The following is a 23,910-nucleotide window of genomic DNA, read 5'->3' on the forward strand; positions in this document are numbered from 1 at the left end:
CTGTCTGAACCATATCTGTGCATCGGTACAGTTGCACTGGGTTCTCTAGTTTAGTCTCTCGTATAGTCTGCTTATATTGGTCAAGGACAAACATGCTGGAACCATGGCAGCAATAGCAATATTTAAACACAGCAGTGGTTAAGCATGTTTCTGCACCTAGTATTTTCAGAGCTTGACTGTGAGCGGCCATGATGATATTGTCAGGGCAGTTTGAAATGAAGCTGGTTTAAATTCAAGTAGTATCTCTCTATTTTGGGTTTTGTTTCAGGGAGGACAAGTGCCATTGTATAGAGATAAAAGTGAGAAGGATCTCGGTGATCTCTATGACCCCTGTTTTCTACTTCAGCTCTTCAGTGAATTGACCAGACCAGGTAAAGTATATATTCATCTCACATTTTAGGCCAAACTGTCAGGAACTGCAGGCATGCATCTGAAGGAAGAATTCAACATTATTACAAAGAAAGAGTTTGCACCATTTTTGAGAGGAGAGAGATTATGATATTTGCGTTATTTATCCAGTCTATTGTGGTGTTTAATAATTTTCAGAGTAATTAGAAAAGATTTTGAAAAAGCTCTAGGGCCAGTGAAGCAATTTCCTAAATAGTCCATCATTTCTGTAGTTAGTTTTAGTGGCGTTCCAGTTCTCACAAGCACAGTGATGGGGGTTTGGGGACATACAAGAGGCATACATAGAGTTCTAGTTTGAGGCCATGATCCTGCAAGCTGCTCTATATACGCAAACCCATGTGCCCATGACTGGCCCCTGTCATGGTACAATTCCCCACTCTGAACCTTAGCATCCAAGAGATGGGGTACCAGCATGAATTCCTCTAAGCTTAATTACCAGCTTAGAACCTGTAGCGCTGCCACCAACCAGGAATTCCAGTGCCTGGTACACTCTGGTCCCCCCCAAACCTTGCCCAGGGACCCGCAAGACCCAGACCCTCTGGATCTTAACACAAGGAAAGCAAACCCTTTCCGCCACCGTTACCTCTCCCAGACTTCCCCTCTCTGGGGTTACCCTAGAAGATCACTGTGATTCAGACTCCTTGAATCACAAAATGGAGAGGACAATTTACCTTCCTCCCTCCTTCTCTTTCCCCCTCCCAGACTCTTTCTGAGAGAGAAAGTAATCCTGACACAGAGAGAAATTAGCCTTTCTCTCCCCCTTCCCTCCTTTCTCCCCACCAATTCCCTGGTGAATCCAGACCCAGTCCCCTGGGGTCTCACACCAGAATAAAAAAACAATCAGGTTCTTAAACAAGAAACTTTTAATTAAAGAGAGAAAAACAGTAAAAATGATCTTGTAAATTTAAGATGGAATAGGTGCAGGGTCTTTCAGCTATAGACACTGGGAATACCCTTCCAGTCTAAGTATACAAGTACAAATTAAAATCCTTTCAGCAAAATACAAATTTGAACTCCTTTCAGCCAAATACACATTTGCAAATAAAGAAAATAAACATAAGCCTAACTCACCTTATCTACCTAGTACTCACTATTTTGAACTTATAAGAGCCTGTATCAGGGAGATTGGAGAGAAACCTGGTTGTGCACGTCTGGTCCCTCTGAGCCCGCAGAGTGAACAACAACCAAATTCTAACAGCACACACAGAAACTTCCCTCCGTCAAGATTTGAAAGTATCCTGTCCTCTGATTGGTCCTCTGGTCAGGTGACAGCCAGGCTCACTGTTCTTGTTAACCCTTTCCAGGCAAAAGAGATATGAAGCACTTTTGTTCTATTAACTCTTATCTGTTTATGACCGCCCCTATGAAATAAGGGGCAGGGGGAGGGGTAAGAAAGGGGAAAATACAGTTGCGAGAAATCATTGCTGCTGTGGTGAGGATACGGAGGAAGGGCTGCCTGTGGGAAGATTTTAAATTATAACCTGAAGTGGCTTGGGAAAAGGGCATAAGAGGCAAACCAGGCTTGATACTGTCTGGTCATAGGGCCAAATTGTGTACAGTCACTATGCCCAACCTAAGGGGCACAAATGAAAGAGCTGGAGATGGTCAGTGGAGAATTCCCCAATCTAGGAGAACTCTTCACTGATGTAAAGCTGGTGGAGATGGCATAGAGGTCTCCTGTGGTCACCACTGTGCTCCATTCTCCCCATCTCAGCACAAAGCAGAGCATGGCAGGAAGGAATGGTGGGGCACATGGTGGAACAGATATCCACTATGTCCAGTTCTCCACTGGTGTAAGATAGAGCTGTTCCAGTACAGCTCTAATTTGCACCAGGGCTGCGTGGCTGAGAATCAGGGAACAACAGCCCTTTGGCCCCCTTCTTCACTGCCCCTAAGAGCAGAGTTTGGCCTGGGTTGAGAATCTGCCCCATTGTGTTGAAGGAAGCTCTCCATCTTAAAAATGGCAGTCAGCTTTTTTGGGGAGCTAGTTCCTCAGCTGTTATGAACAGACGGATCTCTGTTGACCTCAGTGTAACTGCACCAGTTTACAGCTACTGAAGGTTCATTTCTTTGTGTGTCTTAGAATAACTCTCGTCAGATATCAGCTCCTCTGAGTAAATCCATCTATGTGGGTGTGTGAGAGCATCTACTATTCAAATCAAAAGAGGCTGAGAGTTCACAGAAAAGCAGGTGTATGATGTGAAAAGGAGAACTATCCATAAACTATGTAATGATTGGGTATAGGTAACAAGTAATCGCCACCAGTCACTTCCTACTTAGCACTGGCACCTCTCGGTGTGCATGATTTGTGAGTTAAAATCTATTTGTGTTTACTTGTTAGTTACACATATAGTGGTCCATTATTAAGTGCAATTTTGGCCAAGTAATTCATCAGCAGTGGAGGTGTTTTTAAAAAACTCATCATCGTGTTATGCCTGTATTCCCAAGTCAATGGGAAGTTTAGATTATATCTCTGTGTGTGCTGATAATCACTTGCTCAGTATTACTTTTCTAATTTAATATGACACAATTTCCCTGTACACTCAACTGCTATATTTGCAGAAGAGGCTTTGTGTCTGTTTATAAAATGTTTAAAGATCAAAGTGGAACATTTATCATAGCGAATTTACCAACCACCTCTCTCCCGTGTCCATCATGATGTTCTTTTCTGGATAAACTTTGGATTGCTACAGCCGGCTTTTGTTTGCTATAGCAATAACATCTTCTCAAACAAGCGGCAAGCTGATAATATAATTGCTTTGAAAGGTAGAATAAAAAGTGCAGATGAAGAGAGAGGAAATATAAACCTGAGTAATACAGTACCTGTGTAGGTGGGAAGGGAGGTGCTGTTTTAAGTTGGTGTTGCAAATTGACCAGTGTGCTTTTGACGGTAATAATAACATAGTCATCCTGTGTATATTTAAAAAAAAACAAAAAAACAAAAACTATAGAAATTCAGAATGCCCCTTGTGTTCTAACAGGATCAGTGTTAGATGGCCCAGTGTTTTGGCTGTTTGACTAAAGGTGGGATTTGAAAAGTGCCTGTGTGACTTAGGATCCCAAGTCCAAATACATTCCTAAGTCACTTAAGCCACTTTCAAAAATCTCATCCCTACTGTTTTGTGCCTGCTCCCTGCACTTGCTGTACAGCATCATGTGCACAGATGTTATGTAGTGCATCGGTATATAATTATAAACATACAAATGATTACTGCTTGCTGAGTAAAGGCCTTGAATTGTGCAAATACCCAGTTCTCTCTAACTTTAGATCTGATAAGCATCTTATCAGAAGCTTTCCGACTGTGGTTCCCAAGGTTCTTTAAACAAACTGGATGTCAAACATACATTTAACTTTTTTTTTTCAATAGCTTGTTATTTCACATCAATTATTTGATTGCTGTTTCCAAGGGCAGCTTGGTTGAAAATGTTTCCATGCCATGTGTGCAGTGGAAGAGGAGTTTGTAGATAAATCCTCCTCTGAGTTACATAGATTATACCCTTGAAATAAGGAAATAGGATTTTATTATGAGACATGACCATGAGAAATTATCATTTGTTGTTCGTATATAATAGAAGTGCCCAGAGACTCCGCTTGGAATTGGGGCCCCATTGTGCTGGGCTGTGGACAGGCATATAGTGAGGCACAGTTCCTACTCTAAAGAGCTTCTGGCCTCGCATTTGCACTTCAGACAAGAACTTCGGATCAGCAACTGCTAAGGGGAGAGATAGAGAACCCTTCACAGACTGGTAGGCTTCAGATCATTCTTCTGAAGTGTGTGTGTGTTAAACGAACCAGGAAAGGTTCCTTTCCTCGGGCTGTACCAGCACCCTGCAACCCAGCCGAGTAAGGGCGGCACATAGCCACTGTACCCCAGGAAGAGGGCAGAGAATAGACTATGAGTGAGAATTCAGCAGGGAAGGAAGTGCTGCCAGCTATCTTCTGGTGCCCCTGGTGCTGAGGGAGACAGGGGAAGAGCCAAAGGTCCTCCAACTTCCTCCCAACCTATGCGAGAGAGCCTGGCCGCAGCTACTGTTCCTGCCCTGCACAGACTCTGGCGATGTGGACATCCCATGCGGAGGAGTTAGGGGGCTCTTTATGCTCCCCTGCACAGCTGTGCATCCAGGCTCATGACTGAGCCCCTTATGAGGGAGAAGACTGAGGTATTTTGAGTACTACCAATTCAGTATGATGGATCTAACTTAGCCAGGAGGCTCATGGGGAAATGTACAGGAATCGTTAGTGCTGAGAACAGCTGTTGACTCTCTCCAGCAGATGGTTTTGAAATGCATTTCCAGTAGTGCTGTTGCACAGGTTATCACTCTGTCATGTGGAATAGAGCTGGCCAGGGTGAAGTGTGGGGAGGGGAAAATTCTACCATTGACTGTCCCATCTTCAGCAGAGCTATATGTGGAACATGCCAGCCAAGAGACGGAGATAGGTGTTCTGGCAGCTGAGGAGGGAATGAGCACAGCTGCTGGGATGGGGACATAGATAATCTGTGATTTTGAGGGGACAACGAGGAGAAATTGCCATGACAAATATAAATCTTCAGTGATCAAAGGGCTAGGAACATACTTAGGTATCTTGGATTAGAGGAAGCAGAGCTGGTAAACATTCACTAAAGCTTTCATAGGTTGTTGCTGCTGTTTCTTCTTGAAGACTAGCATAGCCAACAAGCCTGGAGTGTTTACATCAAGTTGGTATTGCGTTATGAGTGGATAGAAATGCCACCACTTTTTCAAAATCTCATTAAAAATGGCTTGATTAACCTCAAAATCCCATTAAAAAATTCAGCCCCAGGTGAGGAGGAACTACGCAAGAGAAATTTTATGCAGACAGCAAGTTTATTCAGAAAGTTAAAGGGGGTGTAAATTGGGTTTAAATTAGGAAGTGCCCTACATGTTAAAGTCACTGATGGTCCTGTATTGTTATTCAATGTAGTAAACTATATTATTTGACCATGGCTAATAGCTTAAGAGGGAGGATCCATGTCTTATTCTGGTATCCATTTCAGTAAAAGGATGCTTATCTTGCAGGTGCTTTTACTCACCCCACTGTTTCGTCATTCAGACGCAGGATATGGGGAGTGCCCAAGAGGTTTATTTTTTCCCTACAGTTAACATGAATCAAACACTGAGCTCCATAGAGTCTTCCCAGAGCTTACTCATAACTTTACATGGTCTTCCACTTAGGGCAATATCCTTCCCAAATAATGAGCACTGGATTGTGTCCTGCCACTCTAAGTGTGCAAGAGGCTGGGCGCGGGGAGCCCCCTCTTCTTGTGCAGCCTTGGGGCACAGATTGTGTCCCTGCAATGTAGGAACTGCTGGACTGCTCCCTCTGCATGCTCTTGAGGTGCACAACACTCTGAAATGAGCAGGGCCATGGCCCAAACTGCCCTCTCTTCCACCCGCCCCCCCACATCAGCAGAGCTTCTTGAACCTCCCCCTTGAGCAAGGCAGCTCCATACTAACTCTAACTTGAAGCTGTGCCATAAAGGGACAAGTGCCCTGACCGTGCTATGGTGAGTACATCATTCCAAAAATGACAAAAGCTACAGAGGTACAGCAGATTGCAAGGAATGAAATCTAGATAAAGCCATTTGAAACTGTAATACCTCTTGATTTTGGGGGTGCCCTCTTATGGATAGGTGCCCGTAAACACTGAAACACTGTTCACCTGACTCAATATACTTGTTGCACAAGGCTACAATTCCTAGCTACAGAATTGAGGCCCAATTCCAGACCCACTGAAATCAATGGTAACCAAGAGAAGAGAAAAGATAGCACTAGAAAAAAAGGAGTGGGCAAGAGTTGGTTTGGTAGTTAAATTCTGCCCTGTTCTTTGTTTTATTCTATAGCAGGGGTAGGCAACCTATGGCACGTGTGCCGAAGGCGGCACACGAGTTAAGTTTTCAGTGGCACTCACACTGCCCAGGTCCTGGCCACCGGTCTGGGGGGCTCTGCATTTTAATTTAATTTTAAATGAAGCTTCTTAAACATTTTAAAAACCTTATTTACTTTACATACAACAATAGTTTAGTTATATATTATAGACTTAGAAAGAGACCTTCTAAAAACATTAAAATGTATGACTGGCACGCAAAACCTTAAATCAGAGTGAATAAATGAAGACTCAGCACACCCCTTCTGAAAGGTTGCCAACCCCTGTTCTATAGCCTGATCTTCCTTACAGTTGTTTGGCAAGCTAAGAACATGAGCTGAACAAGCCACTCTGCCTGACCCCAGGCCCAGCCAGCTTCATGCACCAGGCGGAATTCTTTGAGTTGTCTTTGAAGATGAGCTCTGGTGTATCCCAGCACACCAGGAACTGGCCAACATGACTTCAAGGAAACTGAAATGTTCCTGTTTAGATGCATGTGTGCAGAATGTCCCTTCCTAACCCGGATATTGGAGTGTTCACAACACATTGCTACAGTCAATTAAATTTACAGTTTCTAGTTCAACTTTCAGAAACGATGTTTTTAAATGGAAGTTAATGTGAAGAATTGCATTGCCACATGTCCTTTGTAGTTGTTGTTTTTACAAATGTTAACGTCTTTCCTTTCCACAGAGTATGTAGTGGCATGCCCTGCGTTTGTGGAAGTGAATGCTTTGGGCCTAACAGTAGCCGCCCTTAGCAGCTATGATTCCAATATGCGAGCAGCAGCGTACTATGTCCTGGGTTCCTTTCGTTCTCACCTGGAAGGAGCTCGCTTTCGAGAACAGAGACAGGTACAAATGTTCTAGATTTAACTTATCCATGGTATTAGAACTTGCCTTGGTAAGCACACTAGGGCAAATTAATTCCTGAAAGGGACTCTTTCGCCAGCCTCTAATTTCCTACTTGCCCTTGGGTGGGTGAGCAAACAGGTTTCTCAAGCCTTGGTTCAGTGTTTAGTATTATTATTAATCTGTCCTCAAAGATGGGATTGTGTTTCTCGCACACTTTCACTTGTTCCAAAGTTAGCAATTCCCAGCTATAGAGATGTGTACTTAAGAGCTGATTGAATTAATATAATGTTCTTTTAAAAGATCTGTTATCCTCTTTCCTATTCTGTTTTCTTCTTTCTGGATTTATTATGATTATAATCTGTGAGCTTTAAAAAAAACCAAACACATTTGAATTCTTAGAACAGTCATTCTGCTGGGATTGTGGCTTGATTTGTTACTTGTAAAATACAATTAAGGTCTATTTTGCCACACTCCCATTGAGGAACATCCTGCTGTATTATCTGATGATGAGTAATACTAGAGCTTTCTCTTCCTTGTTCTTGTGCAACAGCTTCTCTATCTTATGGATGTTGTGCAAAATGGAATCAGAAAACCGAATCTCAGGTTTACTTTCTCTTTGACCCTCTTCGTTGCTAGAATGATGCAGCAAATGCTGAAGCCAGGTATTGTGGATTAAATTGTATGTTCTGTGGTTTAGCTTCTGGGGCTAAAGCAGGGAAAACAACATTGCATAGAACGATTAGTTTCAGTGATGCTGTAGAATCAAAGCATATTGGTAAACATAGCAACCATGAGACATGCTATAGCACAATCTCCACTCCAGCATTTCCCCTGGAAACCGGATATATCGATGCTGCAACTCTACCTCAGTTTCCTCCACTGTCCTTCTACCTGCTCCAGCTCTGGACGTAGCCTGGCCATACCACTTTAGGGAGTTCAGCTCCTTCTAGTGTCTTAGAGACTCTTACAAAAATGCCAACAAAAATATATAACCCAGCCAGGCTCAACAGGCCCCCTCTTCCTCACAGGCACACCTCAGCTGCTATAGGTTTTGAGGGACAGGCTCCTGTGTCCCTAACAGCCCCTCCCCAACACATACTAAAAAAGCAAATGGGGGTCCCCTTGAGCTGCTTGGGGCCCTAAGCAATTGCTTAGTCTGCTAATGCCTAGCACCGGCTCTGCTCACGGGTTCAGGCATACAAGTCATCAAGGTTCCTGTCTTCAGTCAGGTTCCTTGCCATCCACAGGACAGCCTGTCTGCTGTACTCCCTACACACTAGGCTCCAGCTGCTGGACTTCCCTCTTTAAACTCCCTTTTCAGGCTTAACAGCCAACCCTGATGTAGCAGGGTTTGACTAATTAAGCCTCAAGTTGCTGTTTAACCCTTTCCAGTCAGGGACAGAGTTTATGTGCCCTATCCCGCATGCCTTCAACTGTTTTGAGGACAAACCTTCATTAGAATCTAAATCTTATGAGGAGTGGAAAGTGTCGTGCTTTGTGTGCAAGTAGTTGCCAGTTCAGATCCCATCTAATCTGTTGCAGAGGAGGTGAATATTCTCTTCACAAATTTTGGGCTCAATACAAAATAACTGGATGAAAATGAATGGCTTGTGTTATACAGGAGATCAGACAAGATGCTCTAATGGTCCTTTTGGGACTTAGAATTTGTGTGTGCATGTCTGACTTAGTAATGCAAATAGCCTGATGTCTGTGCAAGCCAGGTGGGATATTGCACACCAAAATCCAGGCATTAATGCGTGCATCTCCAGATTTGGTCGTAATACAAAAGTTTAAAAAATGGGGTCTGTGGAGACTTGGCAATTTGCATGGTGTGCTGGCTCTCCTCTGTGTTTACATCTAAAAATATAAGAAAATACTTTCCTTGTATTACTTTTCCATTTGATTAGTTACTGTAATTGCCACAAGAATGTTTATAGGATCATGTATGGGAGGAGAGGTGGTCTGCAGTATTGCAAGTAGGATCAGAGGTGTCCACAAGACAGTCTCTTCTAAGCTGCGGTTCACGCCATGGAAAATGTTGATGAATCCCTGTCCTAAATGGCTATTTTTATCAAATATATAATATGTAGAATAACTGCATAATGTTTCAGTGATGTGTTTCTTTGGTACTGATGTTTTCCTGTAAGCTAAATCGTTGATTGCATGGTCTGGAATTTGTTCATGATTTTGAGTTGGCTTTTCCTGTAACACTCTTCACCATGCTTAGTGTCCTGTATTTTTTAATGAGATTCCCTGGGGCTTATCTGTGAATTTCACTGTGGGGTTTGCTTTTAACTCTGCAGTAGATTTTTATTTCTGAGTGAAGGGTAACTTTGGAAGTATTGAGAATTGACTAGTGTTAAAGATTCATGTGATCATTTACTTGGTGCGTTCTCTAGTTGTTTATTTTTGTTTTAAGTAAAATTAATAGTTAACAACAATACAGTCACTGTTACAGTATGAGAACATCATACTTGCCACACAATGAAATATTTCTGACATCTACCGAGGCAATATGAATTGTAGATCCCACTTCATCAGTGAGGTTTTGAATGTGCACACTTAAATTTCCCTCCTCAGCAATAACCACTGAACTCTGTTCACAGAGGAGCACATGTACACAAAGATAAATAAATTCCTTCTGTCGCATCAATACTTGGACTTGAAGAAAGTACCGGGATTTTATCAGCTTTTCTACAGCTTTGATTTAGAGGTAATGTGAAATTTATGTCCTGTATGTTTCATAAACTTAAGAGAGCAATATATTGCCTAGCTTAGCCAGTATTATGACTTGAGGGTGTTAGTGTCTAGTAATCAACCAAAAAATCCCATCAGTTTTCTACTCAACACTTGTAATTATTTACTGGTATTTTTGTTTCATTTTTATTTTCATATAAATATTTATTATTCTTTTGTGACGGTGCCTAGTGGTCCCAATTAGGAATCAAAGCTCCACTGTGCCGGGCACCGTGCAAACACAGAATGAAGATCTAGTCCCTGCGCTGAAGAGCTTACAGTGATAGTCTAATTTAGTTATTGCTGAATTCAGTTAAGATATTTTAGAAATAGTAACCTTTTAAATTTTGTCTCTGATCACATTTGCCCCATTGACCCATTATTCCTGCAGAAATCTGTCTGTTGGTTACATTTTGTGGTGGTAAAAACTGAAAAGAGGAAGTCCGGAAAAGTTGATATTGCCACTTGTAGGAAACTGTATTGTTTGTGCTGAGGCTTTTCCCAGCATGTTTTACTTTGAAATCAGTGACTCTGGTACTTTTCTGTGTGGTTTCCAGCACAAAACAGAACGTGAGTGGGTTCTTAGGCTTCTTGGAGAAGGACTGCGAGATAATCACTGCTATGAGCTGTACAACTATCAGAGGATTTTCCATGTCATTTTGTGCTTCTTCAATAGTCCACTGTGTGATGAAGCCTCCCAGGTAATTAAAAGGGAAAGAAAATGTAAAACTTCAAGCAAATTAAGAAGGGACATGTAGATGCTCTTCTTTCAAACTTCTATTGTTCAACTGTATGGGGGGAAATAGTCTTGATGTAAGTGGATATGTGCCACATCGTCATCATGGACCTTTACCATTTTTCACCAGCTGACCTTAATGGTCAAAGGCCTCATCTACACCAGTGAAACTAACTTTAAAAATTGTAATTTGTGCTCGTTCAGTTTCGTAGTTGGGTCTTTGTCCTTTCTAGGATGGTTCACAAGCCAGCATTCCACCATCACTTTACCCTAAACGCTAGCCTAAAGTAATAATATTAATTGCTTGCTTTGTTGTATTGAGTCATTATACCTGAAATGCAGCCTCTTTATAAGTTTGTCAGAAATGAAGGGCTCAGTCCTATAGGTGATTGAGTCGTTCCTCCATGGTGTAGGTAGATATGGAGTGGCCAGCTGACATGGTGAGCTAATGCACTGGTTTTATATCCTGGGGAAGCAGCCAAAGAGAATTTAATGAGGTCACTCTAATTCCCTCATTAATTTTACCTGTCTCCGAATAGAAGCATATTGGGGACATTCTTTCTGTGATGAGCATCTGATCCAGTAACATAGAAGGCATCCTTACAATGGAGAATAGTGGAGGCTTATGTCAGTATTTTTAAAACTGAGTGATTTTGTTTCTTCAATTTTTGGAGATTTTTGGAGTCAACTTGAGTCATCTTAAAGAAGCCTAACTTTCAGAAAATGTGGAGCATCCACCCTTGGAAAATCAGGTCCTTTGTGGTTCTCAAGTTGGGCACTCAGAAATTTGAGGTTTCCAAAATCACTAGTTGCCTTTGAAAATCTTGGCCTAAAAATAAAAAAATTATCTTGTTTCCTGGGCACTGCTTTTCTTTAATGATTCTAATATATCTGCTTCAAAATTAGAAAGCCTGCTGTTCTATGGCTGTTCTGAAGAACTTGAAATGTTTTGTTACAGTGTTGTCTTATGTGATTAGATACTGTCCAAGAATTTTTTTTAAATAGTTCACATTTTTTATTTCAGTATTATGTTTACTCCTATATGAATGGGTATTTTAATAGCTGCCTCTATTAGCTATCCCTCTAAAAATACATTTTAAAAACATTTTTGTTTACTCACATCACAAAATGTATAACAATTGGCATTCCCAGTAGAGGAATGTCACAAGTGATGCAATAATAAATGCCTTGAACTCCTATAACACTGCAATCCAAGCACTTTACAAAATCTCAGAACACTATACAAAAATTAACTCATTATGCCTTACAACACCCCTGCAAGGTAGGTATCATTATTGCCATTTTATAGATGGGGAAACCTGAGATGTACTGAAATTTAATAGCTTGCCTCCGATTACATAGCAAAAGCTAAACATAGAAGCCATGTCTCCTGATTCCCTAATCTGTGCTTTAACTTCTAGACAGACTTCCTTTCTATGGCCCTGTAACCTGGCCCTTGCCGGGCTAGGCCCCCCAAACACCCAGAGACCAACCAAGGTGCAGCACCCATGTCCTTTTATTGTTTGTGTCCATTCCCACCACCTACTATTTACAAGTATTTACAGAGACCAACACTCTTGGAGACCACTAACTTCCCAGCCAGCAGAGATCTAGAGCCCACGCTCCTCCCATCCTGTCTCTTAGCCAGCTTTATAGGCCTGCAGGTGGAGCCCCTCACGGTAATTAGGATGTGGCCCCTCAGCCAGCTCACCTAACCCTTTCCCTTCTGGAACCGGGCTAATGGGACTGGCTTGTTTCTCCTAGCCAGCACCCTGTTACAGGCCCTGTTCAGCAAAGTACTTAAACATGTATCTAGCCTTCAGTAGTCCCATTGACTCGTGCTTTGATATTGCTTATCTGTTTAAGTTCAGTGAGGAACGGGTGCCTACGTCTCTGCGATAGATCATCAAAACTAAGGGGCTCTTGCTGATGTCTGTGTGGAAGGTTATAGGGTTCAGTCTGGCATTTTCCTTGTCTTGTCGTTGTTTTCATTTGAATAAAAGCTTACCAAAAATTAGATTACTATTCTATCATTCCTAAATGTTTATACGAGTGAACTAGCCCACAGCCATATTTTATTGAAATAAAAGTATATTTTGTTTTCTGTTTCAGAGTCACATTCTGGAAATACTTCAAAATGCTGCACGTATCACTAAAGCTGCCTATGAACTGATACGAGACCATAGCCTCTTAACCTGGATATTATATATTCTGGAGAAAAGGTACATAGAAGGGGGATGTTGTAATGAGAAATAATGGTACTCTTTGTGTTTAAAGGGAGTATCTGTGCAATTGAAAACGAAAATAAAAGGGTTTATTCACCCGTCTGTCTGTGTGAAAGAGACTTACATAGAGGAATCCAATCAGTGCTTGTGGTACCTCCACACATAAATGCCATCCTTAGGGTGAAAGAACTTGTTGAACTCTAAAATGTTTCCTAGTGTTGTTTACATTTTGGGAAATGTTTTTTAGAAGTTTCTCAGGAATGTACTATCAAGATGACATATTAGGATAGCGCATTAGCCATTCACTTCTTCAAAGGTTGCCTTAGACGCCCAATCCTGCAATGAGCTCTGCGTGGCTGCTAATTTGATCCTCTGTCCTGAACTGGCTGTAATCTCAATCTCTCGCTCTCACTCACACACAGACACACACCTATCTTTTGCACAGATAATTCTTACCAGCTACAGACGAGGAATCAGGAGAATCTGTGCTAAAAACAGACTGAGCATACTCCGAGCCCCCACCTGCAGATAGATTTGCAGAATATAATCCCTGTAGGTGTCTTTCTTCACACCCGTCCGGAAGTGGAAGCATGGATTTGACCCAGTATGCACAATACTTATTTTGTGATTAGATTAGAAAGCATCTTCTTTGCCTATGATCAAGCAACAGGGGTATTGTTTCTAATTATGTGGGATGGGTCACTGACCTCCAAGGTAATGAATAATTGACATAAGAATAGGTTTGGTTTTGTTAATAAAATGCACACAATCGATTAATGATCAGCGTGCTGACACCTATAATAGATCTTTTAATGGAAAAAGAAAGATTGATGACCTGTCCTCCTAAAGAAGTGGTAGGCAACCTGTGGCCTGCAGCCTGTCAGGGTAATCCACTGGTGGGCAACAAGACAGTTTATTTACATTGACCATCTGCAAGCACAGCCGCCCGCAGCTCCCAGTGGCCGTGATTCACCATTCCCGGAACTATGGGAAGCGGCGCTGGCCAATTTGTCCGTTTTTAAAACTTCCAGTGATGGGGACTCTATCACCTCCCCTGGAAGCCTATTCCAGAGCTTAACTATCTTTATAGTTAGAAAATTTTTCCTAACCTAAAACTCCCTTGCTGCAGATTAAGCGCATTGCTTCTTGTCCTGCCTTCAGTGGACATGGAGAGCCATTGATCACGGTCCTTTTTATAACAGCCCTTAACATATTGGAAGACTATTATCAGGTTCTACCTCACTCTTCTTTTCTCAAGACTAAACATGCCCAGTTGTGGTTTCCTGATAGGTTAGGTTTTCTAAACCTTTTATCATTTTTGTTGCTCTCCTCTGAACTCTCTCCTATATTGTGGCACCCAGAACTGGACACACTACTCCAGCTAAGGCCTCACCAGTGCCACGTAGTATGGGAAAATTACCTCCTACGTCTTACATACGACATCCTTTTTAATATACCCCAGCATCATATTAATCTTTTTGCAGCTGCATCACATCGACGACTCATATCTAGTTTGTGGTCCTCTGTAACGCCTAGATCCTTTTCAGCAGTACTACTGCCTAGACAGCTATTCTTCATTTTATAGTTGTACATTTGGTTTTTTTCATTCCTAAGTGAAGTACTTTGCTCTTGTCTCTATTGAGTTTCATCTTGTTGAATTCAGACCAATTCTCCAAGGTCATTTTGAATTCTAATCCTGTCCTCCAAAGTGCTTGCAACCCCTCCCATCTTGGTGTCATCTGCAAATGAAAAATCTTTAATACAAACCATACTTGATCTAAAACAAATGGTGGCTGTTGTATAGTTTGCAGTTTTATGGATTGCTTTTGAAAAATACTCAGATTTAATGAAAGGTATAGCTGAGTCAAAAATCATCAGTTCTATATATGGATCTGTCAATTCCACATAATAATAATAATATTAATTAATTAATAATACATAGCTCTTATAAAGTGTTACAAAAGAGGTCAGTGTCCCAGTTGTACAGATAGGGAAACTGAGGCACAGAGTGGCAAAGTGACTTTTCTAAGGTCACTCAGCAGGCCAGTGGCAGAGTGGGGAATAGAACCTAGGTCTCCAGAATTCCAGAACAATGCTGTATTCACTAGGCTACACTGCCACCCACAGAGGTGTATTTTATTCTGTGGCATCCAAACAGGAAATGTTGAGAATTCCCAATGTATGGGTGAAAACTAGCAACCAAATCCTCAGTCCTGCAACGAATTCTATGTGGATAGCCCACTTGGAGCTCCATTGACTTCAGGCCTGCTTGCATGTTCAGGGCCCCAAATGCTAACATGTGGCTCCTTCTAGGAGATGGATTGGTTGGTGACCGGGTCAGTTTCTGCATTCTACAAAGGCATTTTTGTTTGTCTTTCAGATTTCTGGAAAACAAGGTGCTAACCAATGTAATCTCCTTAGTCCACACTCTGTGGATAACAAATTTAGGAAAGAAAGGAAGAGTGATGTCACTTCAAACTCCCTGCAAAAAAGAGCCGCAGGAGAATCAGAAGTTCCTTCCTCTTCAGCTTATAAATGAATTTCTGTATGTTTTGATCGTGCTTGTTAAACACATTCGGTAAGTCATTTCCAATCAGGTTTCCAGGCTTATGTGATCACATTGTTATTCAGTTTGAAATATATTAGGCCAGCATGAATTCACTTAATCTCTGATAAATTAGCTCTTTCCCCTTAATTTTAAATGGTGATAAATGAACCCGGGTGGAGAAACTTCTGCAGAAAGATTTTGCTTTTAAAAATATTAACAATGAAGTGGTGACAGTAAGGTGACTCATGTTCTAAGTACTGGAAAGATAGTTTTTAAAAAGGCAGCATTATGTAATTTGTCTTTTTCCTGCTAGATCAGAGCCTGAACCCAGCACTTCAGCTCTCTGGCAGGCCTCTTCCCTGAAAAGCTTCTAGCTCACTCTGCCTGAGCAGTGGTCACAGTCTCCGTTGATGAGTTCTGCTAGGTTCCTACTTGATGCTTGGGCCAGATCTTCAAAGATATTTAGACATCTAACTCCCACTGAAATCAATGAGAGCTAGGTGCCTAAATACCCCTGAGGATCTGGGAGTCAGTCCATAGCATCTGAAGACCCCACTGACTGGGTTTGCACTGATGCAGCCTTGGTTAGCAAGTGGTCTGTGTGAGGGGAATCAGGCTCAGGCAAAATGGTATAGGAAGGTATGAGCTAACAATGCAAAATTTTCAAAAATGACAAAGTGTTCCAGGTGCCTGAGTCACTTTTGAAAATGTTACCCAAAATTTTTCTCCAGCTCTGGCAGTTCTTCCCCTGTGGAAGCCTGTCTGTGTGCTGGCGGGTGGAAGGGGGTTTGGTGCAAATTTCCTTGGTTCTGGGCTGACTACCATCTGCCCGACTGACAGAGGAAGAGGATTTATTACTATTATTTATCATTTGTCTTCTCTGTTTAGATCATAAGCCCTTAAGGGCAGGGACTGTCTCTCTTTGTACAGCATCTAACACAGTGAGGCTCTGCTCTCAGCCTCTAGTTCACGAGTAGGCAACCTGTGGCACGGGTGCCGAAGGCGGCAAACGAGCTGATTTTCAGTGGCACTCTCACTGCCCAGTTCTTGGCCACCGGTCCGGGAGGCTCTGCATTTTAATTTAATTTTCAGTGAAGCTTCTTAAACATTTTAAAAACCTTATTTACTCTACATACAACAATAGCTTAGTTATAGATTATAGACGTATAGAAAGAGACCTTCTAAAAACGTTAATATGTGTTACTGGCACGTGAAACTTTAAATGAGAGTGAATAAATGAAGACTTGGCATAGCACGTCTGAAAGGCTGCCAACCCCTGCTCTAGTTGCTACCATACAAATAATAAATATAGTCATGGTTAAGTTTATAAAGCTGACACTAGGGGAGTTAGCTCCGTACTCAGTGGAGCTTCAGTGAGTAGTGTGGCTGACACACTTAGTTGGCTTTGAAAAATCTTAACCAATAACAGTAATTGTGCGAGGTGTAGAATACAGGTGTGATAAAAAGACAGTCCCTTTCTCAAAGGGTTTACAGTCTTCCCCTGTTGTCTTTTGACATTTATGCTGAGAGAATAGACAAACCAGGTCATGGTGAGCAAGGAGAGACTACAAGGAAACTGGTGATGTTTGGTACAATAAGCATGGTCTCATTCTACCGTAGCCATTCATTCAGATGGGTGTTTGTCACGTCATGAAAAATAAATGTAGTGTTCTTCCCTCTTGAAGTTTGAAAACTCATGTAAAATAAATACTTTTAGATGAAGCACCAGAGTATTTCCCATACTATTGTGTGCTGTCTGGCTTTTACTGTTACCTTTTCCAGGCTGAAGGTAATCTGAAGAGCAGAGTTGTTTTTTGTCTGTCTGTGTCACCAGGCACTAAGCAGCAGAAATTCAGCCTGAGTGAGAATAAATGTCTCTTGCATCCTAAGAAACTAAATTTCAAAAATCAGAAGACTTAAATAGCCATGTATTTCTAGCTTTTTTTCTTTTGGTTAACATGTAGAAAAATATATTTTATGAATTTTTTTAAATTTGCTTTTTCTTTTTGAAATAGAACCAACTTGGATTTTGCCACGCTCAGTCAGTTTTTCAGTACGTTCAGTTCTGTACTTGGATACCGAGCTACTGTTCTTGAGGCCTTCAGGCAAATGGGCAGATTTACTGTAAATGAGAGTGTCTTTTCAAACAAAGATGTCCTAATGTTCTTGCATAAGTGGAGCATCATTGAAAGAAATCTGCAGCTCCAAGAAGATGTGCAAACAATTGCTCAAAAATATCAAGTCAAAGAGTTGCTTAGTAAGTATTAAAAATGTTGGTTTAAGAGTGCATTGGTTGCAGTGATTTTTAACTTTGTTTAAACAAATAAAAGGGGATTCTGAGAGCTTTTAGGAACCGATATTTCCAAAGGAAACCAGTTTTAAAGTAAGAAAAAAAAATCAATGATAAATCAAGTTCTGTGGTTTGTAAGAATATATTTTATTATATTTTAACCTGAAAGTAAATACAGTTTTTAAAAATTGTGTGGAGGCTTAGTCATCAGCTTGACATAATATACTAAAAGTGTTTTTAAAATGTTCTATCTAACAGAATGGCGTAATGACTGTGGCAGATTGTGTGGACAATATTTTCTGGGGTTTTGGCAGCCTGTTTGTATCTGTTGCATGTTCTATTAGTGAATATAAACCTTGCAACAGAAATATCGGATCAAGAAGCCAATGGGTTAATCAGCTGGAATGATGAAATTCTGACCCAAACAGCTTTACTGGTTGGTCTCCTCCATTTAATAAATTTGTCTCATTTCAGATAGTTGGTATATACCTTTCAAGAACCTTACATCAAAATTATTTTTATATCAGTATTAAATTCACTTTTTTTTTTCCTTCAGAGTGGATTTCAGTTTTTCACCTGTTTGCTTTCATAACAGGACATTAAGGAATTATTTTAATAAAAATAGAATACAACACTTTATGGATAGGTTAATATGCATTTCTTTCCATGTTTTTAAAGGACACTGGAGTGTTGAACGTTTTCCAAAATGTCCATTTTGTAAAAATAAGTTTTAACAAAACTGAAGATTATATACAAATATTTTTATGAATTAAAAAGAAAACAAAAAACAAAATGCCAGTGGGAATAGTGTTATAAACAAACATACAATGGTCCTCAGCGTTTGCAGCCAAAGCCTTGCAGTGTTCTAAGAGTGCTTGAGAACTTAAAAATGAAATTGATTTGAAACTGGGTATAAATCAAAAATGAAATTGACTCGTCTATTTTCATTGTCCATACTGAGAGGAATACAGAAAGTAAAGGAACAGCACAATGAGTGAAAAGCAAATTAGACTTTTTACCGCTTTTTCCATTTCAATAATATATAAGGATTTGGAGGGAGGTGGGAGGAAGAGGAGTATATTTTTTAATCCAGTGCACCAGGATCAGTGATACTGTAGTTTTTACAGGATATGTTGTCACTTAACAGAGTATGTACAATATATTAAAAGGCCACCAAATTTAAAAGAGGTTTAAAATATTTTTTTTAGCTATTTCTAGGGATTCTGTATATTTGCCTGTGCCATATTATTAACATGTATAATTTTAGTGTAGTGAATTATGTTTGCATGTCTCCATTTGTATAGTTAACAATCAGTTATTGTGTCCAATTTCATCCTCCAGTCTTCAGCAGTCTATAAGACAGTCATAAAAATTCCCTTTGACGTGAAATGTTGCTGTTAAAATCACCTGCTGAGGTTGATATTAATTTTTTTTAGTAATTGAAATTGGTTTAAATCCATTTCAATTATTGCAAAATAATTGGGATTTCTGATGACTTTCCAGATTTTTCAAAATTAGCATCTCTGACGATGCCCCATTCAGTAGTGATGCAGTAGAATAAATGCATTGCTGCTTTTTACAAGCTTTACTGCTTTGATAATATAACTAGCAATGAATTGAACTGAAAAGTTTCACATAATGTTACATAAAAGTCTAAGCTTTCACAAGATCAGTGACAAACTACTTCCTGTGGATGTGGGGCCCACTGAAGTCAATGGAAAGACACTGATTGGCTTCGTTGAGCTTTGGATCAGGGTCCTAGTGCAGTAAATGCACTCTTTGCAATTAGAGGCTGTCATGGTATAATTCTCCACTCTGAACCTTAGCGTCCAAAAGATAGGGTACCAGCATGAATTCCTCTAAGCTCAATTACCATCTTAGTACTTGTAGCGCTGCCACCAACCAGGAATTCCAGTGCCTGGTACACTCTGGTCCCCCCAAAACCTTGCCTGGGGACCCCCAAAACCCAGTCCCTCTGGATCTTAACACAAAGAAAGTAAACCCTTTCCCTTACCGTTGCCTCTCCCAGGCTTCCCCTCCCTGGGTTACCCTGGAAGATCACTGTGATTCAAACTCCTTGAATCTTAACACAGAGAGGAAAATTCACCTTCCCCCCTCCTTCTCTCTCCCCCTCCCAGACTCTCCCTGAGAGAGAAAGTAATCCTAACATAGAGAGAAAATTAACCTTTCTCTCCCCCTTCCCTCCTTTCTCCCCACCAGTTCCCTGGTGGATCCAGACCCAGTCTCCTGGGGTCTCACCAGAATAAAAAAAACAATCAGGTTCTTAAGAAAAGCTTTTAATTAAAGAAAGAAAAAACAGTAAAAATTATCTTTGTAAATTTAAGATGGAATATGTTACAGGGTCTTTCAGCTATAGACACTGGGAATACCCTCCTAGCCTAAGTATACAAGTACAAATTAAAATCCTTTCAGCAAAATACAAATTTGAACTCCTTCCAGCCAAATACACATTTGCAAATAAAGAAAACAAACATAAGCCTAACTCGCTTTATCTACCTAGTACTTACTATTTTGAATCTATAAGAACCTGTATCAGGGAGATTGGAGAGAAACCTGGTTGCATGTCTGGTCACTCTCAGAACCCAGAGTGAACAACAACCAAAAACTAACAGCACACACAAAGCCTTCCCTCCCTCAAGATTTGAAAGTATCCTGTCCCCTGATTGGTCCTCTGGTCAGGTGACAGCCAGGCTCACTGAACTTGTTAACCCTTTACAGGCAAAAAAGACATGAAGTACTCCTCTTCTATTAACCCTTAACTATCTGTTTATGACAGAGGCTTTAATTCAACAAGGTACCTAAGCATGTAACTTGATTTTTTAAGCACACAAATATGTTGTGTTTTTTTTAAATCAGGCCAGAAGCAGTCTCCCAGCAGCTGTAATCACACAAGGCCATGCTCCCTGCTTTATTGCTCTAAAGTGACAAGAGAATTTTTGGAGAACTTGAAATTTTTTTTTATTTTTCCCATTTACAGAAAATATTAAAGAAAAGAACAAAGGTCATGTCTCATTTCGGCCTTCATCTCGTCATGTTTGGAAAAAGGATGTGGTAGAAAGAGAAGAAGAAACTGACTCAGAGCTGAAGGCCTCAAACTTAGAGAAATGCAGAGACCATCTGGAGTCCATATTGGTTCATTGGGAGCCTGTTTATCCAGCCCCGTTTGCTAAACTTCCAGAGGAACAGCTTGAATCTACTGATCCAGAGAATGAAACTATCAGTCTTACATGTGCAACTGCTTACATAGTAACCAAATGGCTAGTGAAATCCATGGTTGATCATAGCCTCAATATACAAAATGTATTTTTGACTCTCAAGTGGCTAAACAGTAGCATTTTGCCACACCCTCTGGTAGTGCAGGAGATTCTTAGGGATGCCACGTTGAAGAGCAGTATCTTTAAGCTTTACAACAGAATCTGTGAAGCCAACGAAGAGAAGTCATCAAACATTGAAGAGCTCTGTTTGTTTAGTGTAATCATGCTTCGCTTTCTGGATACTCAGGGGTTGACTAACGCCAGTTGTCATAAGGTGGTGAAAACATTCTGCCTGTCAGCAATGAAAGAAACGGATGAGATCAAGAAAGGTAACTTGTCCTTTTTTTGTTTACACTTAGTAACATGGAAGAGGAGTAGATGACAGTAATTGTGTAGTTAAATATTTTTCATTCATCAAATGTTTTTTAAATCTGTCTTTGCTAAGATGGAGGATCATCACTTCAGAAAGTTAAGTCCTTCCCAAGAAGACAGCCTAGTGTCATTAATTAGTATAGAATATGGTCTTCACCTCACAAGAATATTTGATATAACATTAGTCCGGGTTCCCAAAAGAAACTGTTGTCTTGGATTAAATTTGGCTTGCTGAATTATATACATGGATATCTGAAGTTGTATGGGGAAAATATTCTTGCACCAAAAGTCAAATTACAGGTTCTGGTTTGCATGACACCAGTTCTGTCCATTTGTTAACAAAAGTGGTTGCTAAGGGTATAATTAGCTATATTCAAAGATGTCTGAGGTTTCTATTAAAAAGAGGGTATTTTCTATTAGTGATGGGGAGTGGATGGTCTGAAATGAGCATAAAAAATTAGATTTCCCATTAAAGCAAAGCACTAGCAAACACTAGCTTAAAAAACAGTTTTGAAGGGAAATTGTGGTAAAATAGATTTTTCCATGTTACTGTTTTGAAACTGCAGAGTATTCTGATTCCTTTTTCCCTCACTTTTGTTTCACAGCTTCTTGTGTATTCCTGGCTTCTGTTTACATTGGGGACATTTGGCTTGGAGAACAGGAACCAGATATGTTTATAAGCCATGTCAAATTGATCTGTGGCAGTACAGATGGTAAATTAAATGGTGATGACAAGAAAATGCACAAACAAGCGGAAGAAGCTATGGTGTCTCTTTGCAAAGACATTTATTTAGCTATTTTGGGGCACTAATTCTCTATGCTGACTCATATTCAAAATGTCAGATCCTGTGTCATCACTGCTGGTAACCATGAAATCCTCTTTGAATTGTCTATGTACAAATCTAACTTGTTTTCCATACACTTGTACAAGCTCAGAAAAAGAGAGCAAGACTTAAAAGAATTCTTTACATGGAGAATCAAGCAGTAGAATATCCAAGCAGTGTTTGCTCTTTCTTTGGCAGACAAGGGCAAGGTGGGACGCTGGAGCTATGAAGTAATTCATACTGTGCACATTTTTTACTTTCTAGAATACTAAAAAGAAAAATTGCTGATTACTGCAGTACCTCCAGACTCATTTTCACTTCCCCATTGGCCAGAGAACACAAGTCCTAGACATCAGAACCCAGGAGGAGACCTAACTGTGGCAAAGACCTGTCTTCTCACATCTCTGAAGAGATGAGGGAGGGTCTTCTGTGTGCTTATCTGAGTCCTAACCCCTGCTTTTCCAGAGAGTGGGGATGAGTGTTTCCGAAGCAGACCCAACTTCTGTATCATAGAGAGAGGGAAAAATGTGAACCTGAGTCTCCTGTGTAATAGTGACATGCACCAGGTTACTGCCGACTGGGACAGTCTAAAGACTCAGATTTCAGTAGGATAACGATTGGTCCTTCTGCCTATTTTCTCAGTAAAAGCACAACGCTATGGTACTGCTTCACTTATGTTAAATCCAAGGGTTGCTTTCTTCAAATGAAGACAAAAAATAGTATAATTGACCAAAACAGGACCTGAATGAATTGTTCCTCATCAAATAAAATGGTATTATTTTGCATGTTGTCCATGAAATCTAATTAAAGATTTTTTGAACAAGACCTGGAAGGGGCAATTTAATGTACCATTTCAGATACGCAAACATGCAGATACTGCATTTCAAGCTTTGAAATGTAAAACAAGGTTTGTTATAATGCCTCATATGTGCTATGCATGGGTGCTTTGTACAGATTTCTAACGGGAAGTAAAGTCAGATATACACACTCCATTTAATGTTTATAGAATCTGTTTTTAATACAAGTGTAACATTTCACATTCACATCATGGTGTGGGATTATATTTCATATGTTAATATATTCTGAAATAAAATTTATTTTCTTGTTTTTATTCATAGTATCAGTCTATTTGAAGATTATTTTTAAAAATACAGAAACATTCTCTTTGCTTGTTCAGTGAAAATATATTTTATTCCAAAGGGCCCATCTAGGGTTATACAATCACATAATTTAGGCCTAAATTTTGACAGCCATTTAAAATGTGATAATTTTCAATTATATGTATGCATATAAAGCTATTGTTTTGTTAAAGTAGTTTAAAAACATATTTTATTTCCTTGTTCTATGGACTTTGTTGAAGAAAAAAATTCATCTTTGGTTTCCATATTATGCTGAACTGGTACATATAATGTCAAGGAAATAATAAAAAGTATAAGTAACTTCAATGGGTCTGTGCTTGAATCATGCCACATTGTGACTAAAAAAGAGAACTCCAGCGATCAAGGAATGATTAAGAATGATTAACATACTTCAGCAATCCCCTTGGAATGCAGCCATTGCGAATAGTTCCTGATATCAAGTAGATGTCTGTCACAGGCTACCATTAGTCAATGAGGAGGATGTCCACCTTAGTGTTTGTGAGACTGAAGGCCTGAGCAGGGCAATTGGTGTAATGATCTGTTAGCGCCACTTAAGCAGGATAACATCCAGGGTGAAATCTTGGCCTTGTTGAAGACATTGGAATTTTGCCAGGATTTCACC

The 23,910-nt window shown here is 40.2% G+C and overlaps 1 protein-coding gene across 3 annotated transcripts in view; it reads left to right on the forward strand.

The window, feature by feature from the left end:
* Window positions 1-23,594, forward strand: part of URB1 (URB1 ribosome biogenesis homolog) — an 82,352-nt gene extending 58,758 nt beyond the window's left edge. For all 3 annotated transcript variants that reach the window (XM_030579221.1, XM_030579229.1, XM_030579232.1), the window contains 10 exons: window positions 269-371; window positions 6,983-7,143; window positions 7,694-7,805; window positions 9,750-9,856; window positions 10,437-10,580; window positions 12,728-12,837; window positions 15,221-15,418; window positions 17,404-17,645; window positions 20,677-21,282; window positions 21,931-23,594. In XM_030579221.1, coding sequence (XP_030435081.1) covers window positions 269-371; window positions 6,983-7,143; window positions 7,694-7,805; window positions 9,750-9,856; window positions 10,437-10,580; window positions 12,728-12,837; window positions 15,221-15,418; window positions 17,404-17,645; window positions 20,677-21,282; window positions 21,931-22,136 — 1,989 coding nt within the window. In that variant the 3' untranslated portion in view covers window positions 22,137-23,594. The remainder of the gene's footprint in view (window positions 1-268; window positions 372-6,982; window positions 7,144-7,693; window positions 7,806-9,749; window positions 9,857-10,436; window positions 10,581-12,727; window positions 12,838-15,220; window positions 15,419-17,403; window positions 17,646-20,676; window positions 21,283-21,930) is intronic.
* The last annotated feature ends 316 nt before the right edge of the window (window positions 23,595-23,910 follow it).

This window comes from Gopherus evgoodei, chromosome 1 (assembly GCF_007399415.2).
Source record: "Gopherus evgoodei ecotype Sinaloan lineage chromosome 1, rGopEvg1_v1.p, whole genome shotgun sequence".
NCBI classification, from domain to species: Eukaryota; Metazoa; Chordata; order Testudines; family Testudinidae; genus Gopherus; species Gopherus evgoodei.